At 43.7% G+C, this 17,414-nt stretch overlaps 1 protein-coding gene across 13 annotated transcripts in view; it reads right to left on the bottom strand.

The window, feature by feature from the left end:
- Window positions 1-17,414, bottom strand: part of TSPAN4 (tetraspanin 4) — a 937,220-nt gene that overhangs the window by 8,952 nt on the left and 910,854 nt on the right. For all 13 annotated transcript variants that reach the window (XM_061610067.1, XM_061610064.1, XM_061610063.1 and 10 more), the window contains 3 exons: window positions 15,526-15,627; window positions 4,861-4,992; window positions 992-1,075 (listed from right to left, as the gene is read on the bottom strand). In XM_061610067.1, coding sequence (XP_061466051.1) covers window positions 992-1,075; window positions 4,861-4,992; window positions 15,526-15,627 — 318 coding nt within the window. The remainder of the gene's footprint in view (window positions 1-991; window positions 1,076-4,860; window positions 4,993-15,525; window positions 15,628-17,414) is intronic.

Below are 17,414 nucleotides of genomic sequence, written 5' to 3'. Positions count from 1 at the left end.
CTGTCCTAAGGCACCTATAACCCTCCAGATGATGATCGAGTCTAGTTCATTAGTCCTAGCCAGCACAGTCAATGGGCCAGGAATGCTGGGAGTTTTGTAGCCCAACATCATCTGGAGGGCACAGGTTCCTCACCCTATCCTAGGCATTTTAATGTCAAGTAGGGGATGAGATTATATTAAAATTTGTGCTCTTCAGAACAGTTGCTTGTAAGCAAATTAAACTAAAATATTGGGATGAATGAGGGGGGGGAAAGGCTGTGGGACCTTAAACGTCTTTTTTTATGGCGCAAGAATCATGCATCTGATGAAGTAGGCCGTCGGCCCCTCATGTACATAATACTATGATGTGGTAACCTAGATGGAGCACAAGCTGCTGCGAAATTCTCCTGCACCACCACTGACATGAATGGGAACTGTAGAGCGTGTGCAGAACTTTCCCAAAGCTGCTTTTAGTGGGATCTAAACAAACAAACTGCATGTAACATTGCAGGGTTAAGGGCTGGATAAGTCCTTTGCCCTCTATGAGTAGGACTAATGTTTGCAAATACATGGAAGAGAAGCTGAAGTGTGGCTCCTGGCACTTTGCTTGCCAGCCCTGCTCACAAGTAGGTTTTTCCTTTCCAGGTGCCTGTGATCTATGCTTAGATATTAAGCACAGACCCAAGAGGCACAGTTCTGCACCATGCATCCCCCAAGCCTCAGGAAAGGATTTTGGGAAGGGCGGAGGGCTGCAGCAGGGAGAGGGAAATCACCAAAATTTGCATCCCATTTTGCTGGTGGCCAGCAGTTGAAGATATATGTATCACACTCACTCATACATATATAATTGCATGTAAATTTTGCTAGGAAAGTCCTCTTATGGTTCTGACATCTAATATCAGATTAAATATTTCTGAGAGAGAAAGAAAAGCTCATATACGTTTGAACCCTTCACTGCACTGGTATGCAATAACGGAACAGAAAGCACTCTGGCAATAAGTTAAAATTATACCTGAACCAAAGCTGTACACAATCCAAAAATTCCCACTGCTAACAGGTTTTCCTGGAGCCATATTTTCACTGTTTCATAACAAGGCTTTAAAAGAGAGAGAGAGAAATACAATGAGAATACTTATTTACCCAGGAACATGAGCTTTTGGTGCGTGGGGAGTCAAAAGGCACAAGAAGAAATGACAAGTAAAATCAAACAGTGATCTCAAGGTGTCAATTTCAGCATTCCAGTGACGGTGAAGAATGTCTCTTGGGGCTAGCTTGCAATGAAGTATGGTGTTAAGGGCTCAAACTCTGTACAGCTGAAGAGCAAGTGGATGAATGCTGTGTGCAAGATGCAATAATAAAAAAGAAGTTCTCTCCGTCCCCCTTCTATCTAGTAAGAGTCAGTATCTTCCTTTCAAAATTCAACAGTAAACCTTCCTACAAGCACAGGTGCAATGCAGGGATGTGAAAATGCAACTATAGGCCAATTACTGTACAAACCAAAACTTTTTCATTGATATAGCAGCTTGCATTGCCTTTGTAGCATCTGCACAATGGAGATATAACATACAGCCACAAGAGTAGCTGTATATTACAGTCAGCATGGATTTTTTGCATTCCGCAAAGTTAAATTGAAAATACCCCCGTGTCATTCTGATCCTTCCCATAAGTTCATTTCAAAACAAAACCTTACAAAACTACAGTCCTGAACTCAGAAACGCTTGCTTAACAACCCTCTAAATTTTAATGGTGATACACAAAACAGTCAGAGAGAATTGAAAGTTCAAAGTCTAAAAAGAGAGAGAGAAAAAAACCCAGACCCCTTTTCGACTTTTTTCTGTCAAGAGTTCTCATAATTTGTTGGAATTCATTAAAAATCAGCCACAGAGTACCTGTAATCCTATTACTGACCTTGCTCCATACTCTGACCTTCATCTTCTGCAGTTTAAAAGTTAAAAAAATGCCTGGCTGATTTTTAATTACTTTAATAAATTTTGCATTGAACTGAATGATAATGTCAGGCATGCTCAGTAAGAGCCAATTGTCAGTGTTCTAAAAGCCAGATTCACAGCAGCTGGGCTTGCCTAATCAGGGGGCCATACCCACACCAGACTTTGATTTCATGTGAGACAGTCATGGCTTCCTCCAGAGAATCCTCGGAAGTGTAGTTTGTGAAAGGTGCTGAGAGGAGACTCCTATTCCCCTGACAGAGCTCCAGTGGCCAGAGTGGTTGAACAGTCAGCCACTCTGATTGAAGCTCTGTGAGTGGAACAGGGCATCTCTTAGCAACTCTCAGCATCCTTCACTAACTACACTTCCCAGGATCCTTTGGAAGAAGCCGTGACTGCCTGAAGTGAAACAAAAGTCTGGTGTAGATGTGGCCAGCGACAGCTTTGGTTTAATTTTGGGTGGGAGGGTACATGTAGAATAAAAAGGTGGGGGAAACCCTGAAAAAGTATTATACTGTTCAAAATGTTTTCCTTTTGGAAAGGAAGGGGGCTTCCCCTCTGCCCACCCATCCAATATCCCCCCTTCCCCCGCCCCTCCCCCAGGTCAATTTCACCTAAGCTAGGCATGACTGCACAGGAGTAAATCCCACTGAATTCAAAAAGCATGCAAATAATCACACCTGTCCTCCCCTCCTCCCTCCTATCCCCTCCTTCTTGTCCCTTCCCTCCCCCTTCCTTCATCCCCCCCTTCCCTCCCCCATCCCCATGTTACCAAATTATTCCAAGCTACACAGGAAGTGGATTGGACTGTGAAAGACCAACCCAAATTGTGTTTGCATTTTTACAAATTTGTAGGGCAGTACAACGTCTCAGAGAGGAGATCAGGTCTCCTGCTCCCCTGGTGCATTCACTATAGCTGCCCAATTTCCCTGCTTTTTAAAGTTTGATAGAAATGTCTGTTGGTTATAGGTACATTCTTAAACCGCAAGGTTTTTTTGCTTATTAGTGAATTACATTTGGTGATATGCTGGCCCTGTTGTTGATATATCAAACCTGAGCACTGATAGTCTCCTAGTATGATCTGTTGAGCCAACACATAAAGAAAATAGTCAACTGTCCTTTTTGTAACAGCTGGCTTTCCTTTGATCCTTGGGGGGGGAAATCCTGTGACATAAACTGTGGAAGACACTAGCTTAAGGTCATCCAGTGAGCTTCTTGGCTGAGCATAGGTTTTTGACCTGGTCCTTCCAACACTCTATCCGCTCTCAGGACATGTGAAGCACCTATACTCTCAGTTGGGTGCAATAATGTTTACAATGACCCTGCATAAATATTTTCAAGAAAAGTGTGTGCATGCATGTTTTCTTATAGGACAGCCCACACCCAAGATGGAAACCTGCATGTGCTGACTAGACCACCAGAATTAGTTCTGCAATGGTCCTCAGCTGTGGGGACGGGGTATGGGATTGGCATGGGTTGAGCATGCAGTCTCCAGAAGTAGCAACGCAGAGACATGACTTTAGAGCATGAGACATTTGTGCATGGTCTGTGTGTCATGGCCTCCAACATTGTGGATGTTATACATTATAGACATCGTCGTTGTATAATAACCCACTTGTGTGAAGTAGCTCCCAATACAGTTGGGATAATTTTTCTCAGGCTAGCCCTATTATCTGAAAAGAACGGTTTGCAGAGAAGTGAAAGTAATCAATCCAAACATGGGGTAAGCTATTATACACAAGCATTGATACCAACCACCATCATACAGAGCAGTTTCCAGTTGTGTCTGTAACATGTCAGCAGACCCTTTGAGAGAGTGGAACATTTGGAAGAAGCTCAGCTAGGGCCCACTGTGCAACATCTGCTTCTGGCTGTATTTGCATTGTACTAGAATAGCTATTATATTGTGACTTTTAAAGATGTTCTGAAGTTGTGTGTTTCCACTTCAAATGAATGCTAATCTGAAATGGGGAAGGAGGAAAATTTCATTACATACCTGAGCCAGAATTAAAAGGGATGCAACCCCCTTTTAATTATTTTTTCAGGGATTGTTGCAAAAGGCTGAGAAACTGATCCTGTGTGTCATCCTCAGTTGGCTGGGATCACGTGTTCAGGACAGGAAGCACTGTCCTAACTCTACGGGGCTTCATTTGCCTTTCACTGTATCAGCAGTCAAATTTATCTGACTAGCTATGTTGCATTATCATATCCAGTATGTGATCATTTCTCCTCTTGAGGAGGAATGAAACAAATGGAAGAAAATGGCCACCAAACCAAAAACCAGGGGCTGCAATACTTGTGAACAGCTGGGAGTGGAATCACTGCAGATACTTCTTTCAAGGCATAAATCTAACCTGAAGGAGATTATGCTTAACATTACATAAAGAATAATTTTCCAGGTTTTTGAGATAGTTATGGCAGAGCCTTGTGCTCACTCCTCTAATAGAATATTAATCTGCTGTGGTGAATTTTGCAGCAGATTACATGATCCCTGACTATTGACCATGCTGGCTGGGACTGATGGGAGTCAAGAGTTCAACAACATCTGGAGAGTATATTGGGGAAGACTGCTCTAGCCATTTGAAGGATTCATTGTTATTACAGACGAGACTGGAGAAATGATGGAGAAGTCATGATGGACAGGAACAGAAATTTCACATTAACCACATGCCCCAGCCTTAGCTCAATCCCTTTCTGCATTTGTGCTTCAAAAGAGAACTGCTTATTTTATATCTTGTCAGCAAAGGCTTCTTCTGTTGGTTGTCTGTAATACAATCATACAAATTTATGATGAATGTGCCATTGCAGTCTTTTTGAAAGATGCTAGATCATGCAACATCAGCATCTAGTAACGCTGCAAGACTATTACTTTATTTTCTCCAGCGAAGCCTATACGACACTAGGTCATCAGAATTAAGTTTTGACATCTACTCACAGCTTTCCACCAGGTCCCTGGGGAATGAAGACCACAATTCTCACTGAATTCCAAGCAGCATGAATCAGGCACCCGTGTGGTATTGTACACTTCAAACCAGTCAGTGAAGTTTGACACTCCACAGCATCTGAACTGAAGACAAAAAAGAAGCCCTTTTGACAATAAGAACACACACAGGTCTAAAGGTTACAAAAGGGACAGGTCTGGCACAGCCAGACTTACCAGCTGAAAGCAATGGATTTCAAAAGGTATTCTGGAATCTTTTGGATCCTCTCATAAAATATACATCTGGTACAGTGCATTACTCAGTGGAATTCTCTTGCAAAAAATTCATTTATTTCTAATTAAAATACTGACGCATCTTAATTGTATAACATTTTGTAGCTGATCTTAGAATTCGAAGGTCTCCCAAATGCCCCCCCCCAGCATTTCATAACAAAAGAGGACTAAAATTACAGCAGGGGAGCAGCAGGAAAATCATTTCCCCCCCACTATTTCTTGTGTTTGAGATTTAGAAATAAACATCCATGACTCAGCAAATTGTTTGTTGTCAAACACTGGATTGTAAGCACACCAGAGTGCAATGATACTATTTTTCAAGTATGCTATTACTACCAAGAAAAAAAAACGAATTGCAAATGAAATGGTTACAGCAATGAAACGTGTTTTATTATTTTTTTTGTAAAAGATAAGCGGCTTCACAGTTGCACATACTCTGCCTTGAAATTGTCTTTGACAGTTAGTAACATAGACATTCACGATTGTGGAGCTGAAATTGCAGATAGCAAACTTTTTTCTAAGTAGCATAGCACTAAACTTTGATTTGTATCTCTCCCATCGTACCAACCCAGCATGTGGATGAGAATTTTAGTGCCTCATGAAGGTAAGTGATTTATTGTTCTGGCTAAATGGGTAGAATGTTTGCTGGAGGAGTTCATGCTTCTTTCACACGCTCCAGTCTGCAAACCTGATGTATGGCATGCAGGACTGTGCAGCTTGGGCAAGTGAATTCATTCACTCCTCTCAGATGTCCCAGCCATGGTTTCAAAACAGTCTTCATCTAATTTGCAACATCCACAGTATTTGTTTTGCTGGCTTGTGCCCGAATTCTGTTACTGCAACTCCCACACTATCTAGCATACCACCAATCCTTAACTATGAACCTATCCAAATCTGCCAATGTAGTATTGCCATATTCCAAGTAGTCCAGTGTCTTGTTTTGTTTGGAAGGGGAGCAAAAGGGCCGCTGAGGGGCCCTCTGTAGCTCCAGGGGCCCTTGGGCCAGTGCCCCGCCTGGCTGCCCTTTAGAACCGGCCCTGCTGCTCCACTTGTATTTGGATTGTTGTTCACTCCTGATCCACCCTTTTTTTGTTCCTGCTTGCTCTGGTACTTGCTGATTTGATCTGCTGTGGGTTTTTTTGGTGATTTGATCATGGAAGGGGGGAGTAGTGACGGGGAAAATTGCATAATTGTTAATGTAAATATTTTTGTCAACAATCACAGTGTTCCACTTTTTTTTCCTATTTACATATTGATGAGGCAGATAATTGCCTTTAAGTCTGTCTCTTGCCTCGGGCTAACTAATATGCTGCTTAATGATTTCCCTCCCTTTCGCTGTTCGCTATTCTTGAATTAGTTTGACAGTAGCAATGTAGCATCATCACCACCACCATTAGTACCACCTTGAATTTTTGTTCACACACACACACGCATCGGCAGTACAGATTTAAAAGTGGGGGGGGGAGCCAATCCTGTCCAAGTGTGGCTGATGTATTGTCTAAAGTCACAGTGTAATGGGGGGAGAATGGGAAAAAAGGATTGTGTTCTTCAGTGTCTGTGACTGACTGTGCATGGTGTTGGTGGTGTGAAGAAGTAGATAGTAGGGCTTAAATAGGATTAGGATTTTTTCCCCTTCTGCCTGCCTGCTGCATTAATGTTTGCATGTGGTTGTGAACTACACAATGTCAATTTTGTTTTACAAAAAAGGTGCTGCAAGATGACAATGAAAGTGGGGTGGGGGTGGGACGGGTAGCATGGGTCAGTCTCATCATCATAATGTTTCCCATGCAAGAGGATGGAGATTCAGAATGCTCTGAGCTGTCTTGTTTTAAAAACACAAAATTGCAGGATGATTTCACAATTAATATTGATAACATGTATAGCCTAGAGCAGGCCAGGCAGCCAATATGTTTTGCTTTGCGTGGTGATAATAATGCATTTTTTTTCATAATATGTAATGGATAAATGGTGATCATTATCACACCTACAGTTACAAATGCAGCAGCTTTGATTACGAAGGTAATTATGTAATTGCTGATTACAGCCGTGGCCCGTAGCAAGGAATTGGTACTGGTCCGAAAAGATAGCGGACTGTCGAATTCAGTTGGAATCTGGTACTAAGTCCAATTTAGTGGATATTTTCCCCCATCCCTACTTCCAACCCTTTCTGAAGCAGCTTCAGCCAAAGTGACTGCATCCCTCTATTGTAACATGTTGTCTAGAGCAACAAGATGGCACTCAAGGGATATCTGGGAGAAAAAAAGAGGTCTCTGACTCAGCCTCCAAGTGTGTGTGGCTATGTGGAACATCTTACTATTTTCTCTGCAGAAGACATAGGAAGTTGTGAATGGAAATGTTTTGTAATTTAACTTATTCGGAATACAAATGCTGGTGTTTCATGCTGCTTGCCTGAAACATGAGGTGAGCATTACAATCCCAATGTTTTTCTCCAGTTTAGGATTTTCATCTGATCTACAGAAGAATTCTTCTCTCCAGAGAGTTCCCCAAACCCTTCTCATTTGCTCACTTACTTAATGCTGTTGCTCCCTCCTTGCCTGGCATGGGTATGGTAGTGAGCCAAGCACCAGGAATACTGGGTTGTCTCTGAGTTTCTATAGATATGAGGTTGGGAGAGACGGCTGGAAATGTGGAGGGAGGAGTGGAGGCTCACAGGCAAAAGGTGGGGGCAGTCCTTAGAGGGTTATGGATGATGGAGCAAACCCCATTTCACTCACAACCACAATGCAGTTTTGAGAAGGTGAGCTATTTTCCTATTTTGGAGGGAAATACCTTAGGGAACATTAATCACTAATTGGGAGGTCACCATTCTGAACAATTAACGCTTAGTTGTAGACATGAATTCCAAGGCTGCATTTCAAACACACACATTGGCAAACTAAAGCATCTCAGTGCCATCTTGTGGAACAATAAAAGGAAAGGTGTCATAGTTTACATCCCACATCTTTCCAAAATTATTTGTAACCATGTCAGTCGCACAGGGGGGAAAACCATGGAAGGGAAAAGGATAACAAATCTTGGAAGCATTTGATTCCCTCAGGCAGGAAAGACCCAGAAAAGAGGTAAATTGGGGGGAGGGGGGAAGAGTAAGCTGATTCTGGATAGTTTTTCACCCTAGTGGCTGGACTTGGTGTGTCTTCTCCTTATCTCGCCTTTTCTCTCAAAAGAGTGGATGATTCCTTGCTGCTATGTATGGGGTTAAGTCTGTTGCACTAACATAGGGAGATCCGATAGAATTAACAATATTTCAAAACTGGGTTTTCTGTTGTTGTAGCTGTTTGCTGATTTTTAAATTGGTTTTTCCAGTACATGAATGCTGTATTATGGCTACCATATATTTTAAGGGAGTTCCATATTCTATTTTCCCCATTGGCCATGTTAAATAGGTTATTGATTTTTGCATTAGCTTTCCTCAAAATGGATTAATATATACTCTCTGCAATAACTCCCTTATTTCCTTGCTCTTCCAATGTTTCTAAAATGAATGCCATTTCCCATTTGTGCCAAGCAATATGCCACAACAATTTAGGATTCGGAATGCACATCCATGAAAATGTACAAGAGGAATTCTGGCAGACAACGTAGCTACTCAAGCTGGAAAAAGAGCAAGCCACTGGGATTATGACAAACCTCTCCTATTGTGTTGAGTACAAACGGGATATTTAAATACAAGGATTCCCAGTAATTAATTGTACTAAATCTGGAGCAATTACTCACATCAAGGGAGGGCACACAGCAAATCAGACAGCCTAAAAAAAGCAGTGTGTAGCAAAAATATTTTTTTAATATTTTTATTATGGATGAACACCTTTAGATTTTTTGTGTTCTATTGTATTTTATTCTATGTATTGGGTTTCAAATTACTGACAAGCTATTTGATATTTTATATATTTTTAAATTACTTCCATACTTTTCTTTGTAGAAACTGACATAAAGACAAAGAAACAGAAATAGGCCCCTACAGAAAAGAGGTCAATAACCAGACGCCTAAATTCAAAACTGCAATGTCCTTTTTTTTAGAAAAATACACTGATGCCCATCCTTAAGTTGCTTGAGAGGCCACCAGGGAAAGTGGATTCTCATATCTATAGGAAAAAATAACAATTATTCTGAGCTCCAGAGGTCTTGCCATTGCAGAGAGAAGGGGAAGCACAAAGTGAGCAAGGACTGCTCCAGAGCATTGTTTTGCACAGGGTGTGTCATAGGAAGCTGTTGTATACTGAGGCAGACCATTGGTTCATCTGTTCTTTACTAAGTATTGTCTACATTGACTGGCACTAGCTCTCCAGGGTTTCAGGCAGGGAATCTTTCCCAGCACCACCTAGTACGGTTGCCAGGTCAGAAGCATCCCAAACCCTGAGATTTTAGGGGCAGGCCCTAGTGATGTCACAGGGTGGGCTCTAGTGATGTCACAGGGGTGGGCCCTAGTTATGTCACGGGGGGGCTCATGATGTCACATTGGCAGGTCCTAGTGGTGACATTAAGCATGACACATTAAGCATCAACCACAGTTGCTTAGAACATACAGTTCAAACAAAAACATTTCTCTGGTTGGAAATTAAGATAGAAATCTTAGCTAAAAGATGGAACCTGGGCATTTAATCTAATAACAACAACAACAACAATAATAATAATAAATTTTATTGTTAGTCACCTATCTGTTTGACTGAACGAACACTCTAGGCGACTTACATAACATTTTAAAATACAATATAAAAACAATATATTCATCAATCTATCTAACATCACAAAAACAGCAATTAATACATATAAAAAGCTACTCCACCCCAATATTCTTATAGGCCTGCCTGAATAGCCAGGTCTTTAAGGCTCGGCGAAAACTCAACAGGGAGGAGGCATGTCGGAGATCATAGGGGAGAGAATTCCAGAGGGTGGGGGCCACCACCGAAAACGCTCTCTCTCTGGTCTGCACCAGCCTAGCTGTTTTGACTGGTGGGACCGAGAGAAAATCCTGCGTGGCTGATCTTGTAAGGCGGCCTATTTGGTGATACTGGAGGTGGTCCTTCAGATAAACTGGACCGGAACTGTATAGGGTTTTAAAGGTCAACACCAACACCTTGAATTGGGCTCGGTAAGCCACTGGTAACCAGTGTAGATCTAACAACACCGGAGTGATGTGATCCCGGCGGCGGCTATGCTTAATCAAGCGCGCCGCCGCATTCTGTACCAGTTGTAGCTTCCGGACCGTTTTCAAGGGTAACCCCACATAGAGCGCATTACAATAGTCCAAGCGAGAGGAGACCAGGGCATGTACCACTTGTGGGAGTAGATGTACAGGAAGGTAGGGCCGCAGCCGTTGTATCAGATGTAATTGATACCAAGCTGCCCAGCTCACTGCCGAAATCTGAGCCTCCATGGACAGCTGGGAGTCAAGAATGACCCCTAGGCTGTGGACCTGGTCTTTTAGGGGTAATTTTACCCTGTTAAGCACCACATCGATGTCTCCCAACCTTCCCTTATCACCCACAAGTAATACCTCAGTCTTATCGGGGTTTCGCTTCAGCCTGTTCTCGCCCATCCATCCACTTACAGACTCCAGGCACTTGGACATGGTTTTCACAGCCAACTCTGGTGGAGATTTAAATGAGAGATAAAGCTGAGTGTCATCCGCATATTGGTGACACTGCAGCCCAAAACTCCTGATGATGGCTCCCAGCGGCTTCATATAGATGTTAAATAGCATGGGGGAGAGGATAGAGCCCTGTGGTACTCCACAATTAAGAGACCAAGGGTCTGAAACCTCATCCCCCAATGCCACCCGTTGGCATCTACCTGAGAGATAGGAATGGAACCACCGTAGAACAGTGCCTCCTATTCCTAATCCCTTAAGGCAATTTAACAAGATATCGTGGTCAACGGTATCGAAGGCCGCTGAGAGGTTGAGGAGGACAAGGAAGGTATGTTCACCCTTATCCAACGCCCTCCTCATATCATCCACCAGAGCGACCAAGGCTGTTTCAGTTCCATGTCCAGTCCTGAAGCCCGATTGGAATGGATCTAAATAATCTGCTTCATCCAAGTGTGTCTGTAGTTGCTTGGCCACCACTCGCTCTATCACCTTGCCCAAGAATAATAAATTAGAGATGGGCGAAAGTTCTTCAACTCTTGGGGATCCAAGGAGGGTTTTTTCAGGATAAGTTTTATTACCGCCTCCTTGAGGGCTAACGGCACTGCACCCTCTTCCAAGGATGCATTAACCACTGCCTTGATCCCTTCGCCCAGTCTTTCTTTACAGCTCATGATGAGCCAAGAAGGGCAAGGATCCAACAGACAGGTGGTTGGCTTCACAGTGGAGAGCACCTTGTCCACGTCCTCAGCGAGGAGAGGCTGAAACCGATCCCATTGGACTGGAGTGCAACTGGCCGACTCTGGCCCACTTCTTGTATCCACGGCGTGCGGAATCATGCTCTTCAGGCGCTCGATTTTATCGGCAAAGTGTCCAGCAAATACGTCACAGGAGGCTTTAGAATGCTCCATTGGTTCCTGAGCAACCGGACCGACCAGGCTCCGGACCACTTGGAACAGCCTCCTGGGACAACACTCTGCCGATGCAATAGAGGCAGCGAAGAATTGTCTCTTCGCTGCCTTTGTTGCCACCTGGTAGGCTGCTATTGCTGCTCTAACCAGTGTTCGATCGTCTTCAGTGCAAGATTTCCGCCACCGGCGCTCTAGTCGTCTCACCTCCTGCCTCAGACCTCGCAACCGTGGTGTGTACCAGGGTGCTGTCTGAGTCCTATTCAGGGGGAGAGGACGTTTCGGAGCCACCTGGTCTATCGCCCTAGCGATTTCCCTATTCCACTCCCCCACTAGGGTTTTGACTGGGTGCCCTTCAGCAAGCTCCAGCTCCCCCAGTGCAGTCAGGAATCCTTTAGATTCCATCAGGCGTCTGGGGCGGACCATCCTAATGGGTCCTTGACCCCTGCGGAGGGTGTGCGGCATTGAGAGGTCCATATTCACCAGGTGGTGATCTGACCATGACACGGGTTTAGAATGAATAGCCCCCATTTCCAGATCACTTACCTCCCCACCCGAAACAAACACAAGGTCAATGGCATGACCGGCTACATGGGTGGGTCCGGTATTACTAAGGTGCAGTTCCCAAGAAGTCATGGTTTCAATGAAATCCCGAGGTGCCCCCATGAGAACGGCATCAGCATGTACGTTAAAGTCCCCCAAAACCAACACGTTAGGGGAGAACAGTCGCACAGCCGAGACCATCTTGAGCACCTCGGCCAGGGAGTCTACTGTGCAGCGGGGTGGGCAGTACACTAGTAGAACCCCTAAACTGCCCTTTGGGCCCAACCTCCAGTACATGCCATCAACAAACTTGGTCTCCGGGAGGGGGGGGCCTGGTGAAAACCAAGGACCCTCGATATATAACCGCCACACCCCCTCCCCGCCTACCAATCCTCAGCTGCTGTGCATATCGGAAACCAGCCGGACACATGGCCTCAAGTATGGGAGCTGAGGCCTCATCCAGCCAGGTTTCCGTAATACACACCAGATCTGGGTCCTCATCCAAGAGCATATCGTGGATGATGGATGTCTTCTGTACCACAGATCTGGCGTTGCATAACAGCAGCCGAATATTGGATGGAGCCCTGCATCCCCCAGTTATCTTCTGGTTTTGGACAGGCCTGGAACAAGGGATGGGTATGACGTATCTATCCCTTGTTCCCCTAGATTGGCGTGGCCTGCCACCACCCCTCCAGGATCTGCCGTCCAGCCATTTAATTCGGTGGCCCCCCAATCCTCCCACAACATTCCCCTCCGATCTGCACATGTCCTCCCCCCTGTGTGCCGATCAATCTAGCCTACTTGTTTCTGGTAAGAAGGGTTTAAGTGCCCTCAGGCCAGGCCAGTCACCAGAAGGCAGATGTAGAAAGAAAGGAGCCTAGTGTTGTGATGTTAGAAGGGAGCACTCTGGAGTAAAGATGGATGCCCCTGAAGGCTGCAGTTCTAAACACACTTACTAAGGGACTAAGCCCCATAGAACTCAATAAGACTTACTTCTGAGTACATATGGTTTGGATTGTGCTGTTGGTAAAGCTTGACTGGGGATCCTCTGCAAAGATATCTATATCCAAACAGGGTTGGCAACCCCCTGCCTGGAATGGCCTGCCTGTACCTTTCAAAATGGCTGCTCCAAACCTCTTTACAGATTTGACCCTTCACTTCAGAAATGTGTAAGAGCAAGAAGATTCTCTACCCTTTTCTGTCTACGCTGTGGGCTTCTACAGACTCACTTTGACAGCTCTATTGCCAGTATTTGCCAATTGGGCTTCAGACATAGTAGGCACTTGCAATGCATCCAGGCAGCCGCATTTTGAACCAGCTGCAGCTTCCAAATAGTCTTCAAAGGCAGCACCACATAGAGCACATTACAGTAATCCAAACTCGAGGTGACTAGGGCATGGGTAAGGGTCAGATCTGAACATCCAAATAAGGCAGCAGCTGGCAAAACAGCTGAGCAAAAGGCCCCTGGCCACCGCCACTACCCAGTCTTCTAGCGGCAAGGCTGGATCCAGGAGGACTCTCAGACTGTGAACCCACTCCTTCATGGGGAGTATAAACCCAATCCTGGTTAGCATTTCTGCTCACCAGCAACACCTGTCTTGTCTGGATTTAATTTCAGGTTGTTCTCCCACATCCAGTCCATTACAGCTTTGAGCCCCTATCGAGCACCTGCATTGCATCATTCGGATCTGATGTGACCGAGATAAAGAACTGGGTATCATCAGCACACTTCTGGCAGCCCAGCCCACATCTTCGGACAACTGCTGCAAGACCAAATAGTCAAACTACAGTCCCCCAGCACCACCTTCTGGACGTGAACCTTGAGGTAGGACCAGTACCAGTCAAAGACAGTTCCTCCCAACCCCAATCCACTGAGGCGGTCCAGAAGGATACCATGGTCAATGGTATTGAAAGTTGCTGAGAGGTCCAGCAGAACCAACAGGGACACGCTCCCCCTGTCCAGTTCCCAGCATACGTCATCCACCAAGGTGACTAAATCACTTTCAGTGCTATGACCTAACATGGGTCAAGTTAATCCGTTTTATGCAAGATCTGCTGCAGTTGGGACATCACCACACGCTCAATAAGTTTGCTCAAGAAGGGGAGGTTAGAGACAGGGTAGTAGTGCATCCAAGGAGGTTTTTTTTTAGTAGTGGATGCACTACTGCCTCCTTTCATGACACTGCCCCTCTTGTATGATGTTGCTAATCCTTTTCCTCAACCATTCTTGGAAGATTTTAAATCCTTTTCCTCAACCATACTTGGAAGATTTTACTAGCCATGATGGGCATGGATCCAGAGCACATGTGGTACCCTAAACACTGGAGAGGATGTTGTCCACATCCTCAGGTTGTACAAGCTGAAAAGAATCCATAATAACAGGACAATCCAATTCCCAAGGCAACTCAGTAGGTACTGTCATAACTCTTGTGTCAAGATCGAACCATATTCAAGTGATTTTATCTGCAAAGAATGATGCATATTGGTCACAGCAGACAACCAAGGGCTCCAATCCTTCCTCCTGAGGCTTTTGATGTAGAAGGCCTCTCACTACTTGGAAAACCTCTGCTGGCTTGTGTTTGGGTCATAATTAGCCTAGAAGTTCCAGAATTGAAAAGTACAGAGTTTAAACTCCCCAATTCCAGACTTTGGCTGCATCATGAAAATGGATGGCCTGTGAATAGTCGTAGTCTACAAGTATACAATAGATTAAAATAAATACATGGATAAGTGAAATGTTCTCCTGCTTTGCCCTCTGATATATCAAAAAGTGCCTCAGGAGAAGAGAAAAGAATAAAGCGGAGAAAGCAAAAGGTTCAATCATAGAAAAGTGTCTGAGACTCAAATGAGCTCATTTCCTGTTGAATCCCATTATTGTTCCAAAACTATAATCAAAATGTGACATCTCCTATGCATTAAAATCACTCATGAGATAGAGCAGTTTGGTTCTATTCTCCTTAATGAATTTTCACTACCCATGCTGCTAAAAATAGGTGCTTTTAGCTTATTTGCATGTGTGTGCATGCCTGCCTGCATGATGAAGAGCACAGTGCAGATGAAATTAAGCCCAAACCTGCAAATGAAATTGCTGAAGGTAGATTTCAGTGAAGTTGTGGGAAAGGACTATTAAGCTACATGGCCTGGTTCATAGGTAAGTGCCCATGAACGAGGCCATGTAGCTTAATAAGTGTCACTTATACAACTGAGGCAGTCCCAAGAACAGACTGTTGTAGAAATCAAGAGGAAATCCTTCCCATTATGCTAGAAATTTAAAGCCAAAAAGATGTATCATGTGTTGGTGGATAAAAAATAAAAAGAATGTAAGCTTACATCTGTTTGTATGATGCTCCATGCATTAGTTAGGCCAATATTTCCATCAGTTCCATACAAATGAAGCCCTTTCTTCAGGTCCCGCTGAGCATACTTATCAATCTGGAAATGAAACACATACAATTGCATGTTAAGTATGCTAGACCTTGAAATCTTCAAAATGACACTTTTTAAAACGGATTCCTTTGAGAGGTCATGGTAATGATAGCATTGAAGGTGGGACTTGTGTGCAAATTGTGGCAAATAAAGAATACCAGGTATCTGGGCAAATGCGCATCTGATATGAAAATAACCTCAGCAGCTAATCCTTCTTCCATCCATATCCTAATTCTTCCTCACATTCTATGAGACATGGGTTTGCATTTGGCATTTGTTCAGTCATCTTTGCCTAAGAATTTATTTGCTATATAAAAATAATTTATTGAAGATGTAAACTCTGTTAGGGACCGATGTGCTTTTCCTTGTGTAGAAAAGCTGCCTCCTATTTTCAGCATACTCCACACTCTATAAAGAGAATAAGTTTCAAAATAAAGTTGTGTGGAACCGCTCAATATTGCAAGAAAAATATCAATATTGCAGACTGGAATAGAGGCATTTTAGCATCACATTTCCAATAGCAGTTCCCCTTAATAAAAGTAAATGTCTTCACACAGGACAAATACTTCTGATTTATTTCTATGTGAAGAATTTCATTTAGGGATGAGCTGAATTCAGGAGCCACCTTTCACAAACATTTTGACCCCATTAAAAGCACTGCTTTTCAATAATATGGGTGGGCAGGGGAGAGAGGCTGTGAACAGTGGTCATACTACTGAGTGTGAAGGCAATATATCCTGCCCTCTACATTAGCAGCTGCAGCATCCCCAAGAAGGCAAATCAATTTACTTTTGGTGGCATCATCGTGAAGCCAATTCAGAATGTGCGCAGGAAGCACTTCCCCCCACTCTGAACCACCTTCCTGATGACATGTAACCAAATCTGGAATCATCACACTAACTGTATGATACCTGATTGGCTTGGATCATGCAGCAAAGGAGAAAAAAACTGTGGTGAAGGAGCAGCAAAGAAGTGGAAATTGAGGCCCCTGGTGAACAATGCAGGTAGAGGGGCACTTGTACCACTTAGGAACTGAGTTAATTGATAACAAAATACATCCTGTTTGGAAAATGAATGTTGGAAGTAAAAAGAAAAAGAAAAGGAGAAAGCCAGGAAATGGAAGACATCTGACTGGTAAATAAGATGTGCTAGCTTGGGAATAAGGTAGCATGGAAATGGTTCTTAAAGGTTGAGAAAATTGTTCTTCATAATAGGCATCCACTGTATCAGCCTACATTTCATCTGCAGATTAACATGGAATAGGAGTGCCCACACTGGAAAATAGAAAAGTATGTAAGCAGCAGACTTAAGGATACGGAAGATGCGAAGGATGCTTTTCTTCAGTCAATTCTGCAAACCATTTGACACGGTTGCACACTAAGATAATCCCTCTGACTAGAATTAGATGTTGCCCTACTTAATGTAATCTTCATGCCCTGTTTCAGATCAATAATTTTTAATAACCCCAAGTCAACATTTATAAAATGCCTGAAGGATCCAGAGGAATATTTTGTTAGCTCAGGTGTGCCTTAACACATTTTCTAATTTTACCATAATAGATTGCTTAACCATGCATTTCTGTTCAACATTGTACTATGTAAGAAAATGTGCAACTTGTATAAATAAAAATCAGCTGCAGTAGGTGACAGCATCTGGGAGGCCATCACCTTTTCCCAGGACACAAGTCCTAAGAGCCATAAACAGTTAACCTGACTGACAGGACATATTTTGTGGGTAAATTTAATGCCTATCAAGGCACAGTGGAGTTTTCTGGGTGATCCCCTTCCCACTAT

Source organism: Rhineura floridana, chromosome 2 (genome assembly GCF_030035675.1).
Source record: "Rhineura floridana isolate rRhiFlo1 chromosome 2, rRhiFlo1.hap2, whole genome shotgun sequence".
Taxonomy (NCBI): domain Eukaryota; kingdom Metazoa; phylum Chordata; class Lepidosauria; order Squamata; family Rhineuridae; genus Rhineura; species Rhineura floridana.
The sequence above is the reverse complement of the archived record's forward strand: the minus strand, read 5'-3'. Positions and strand labels throughout refer to the sequence as shown.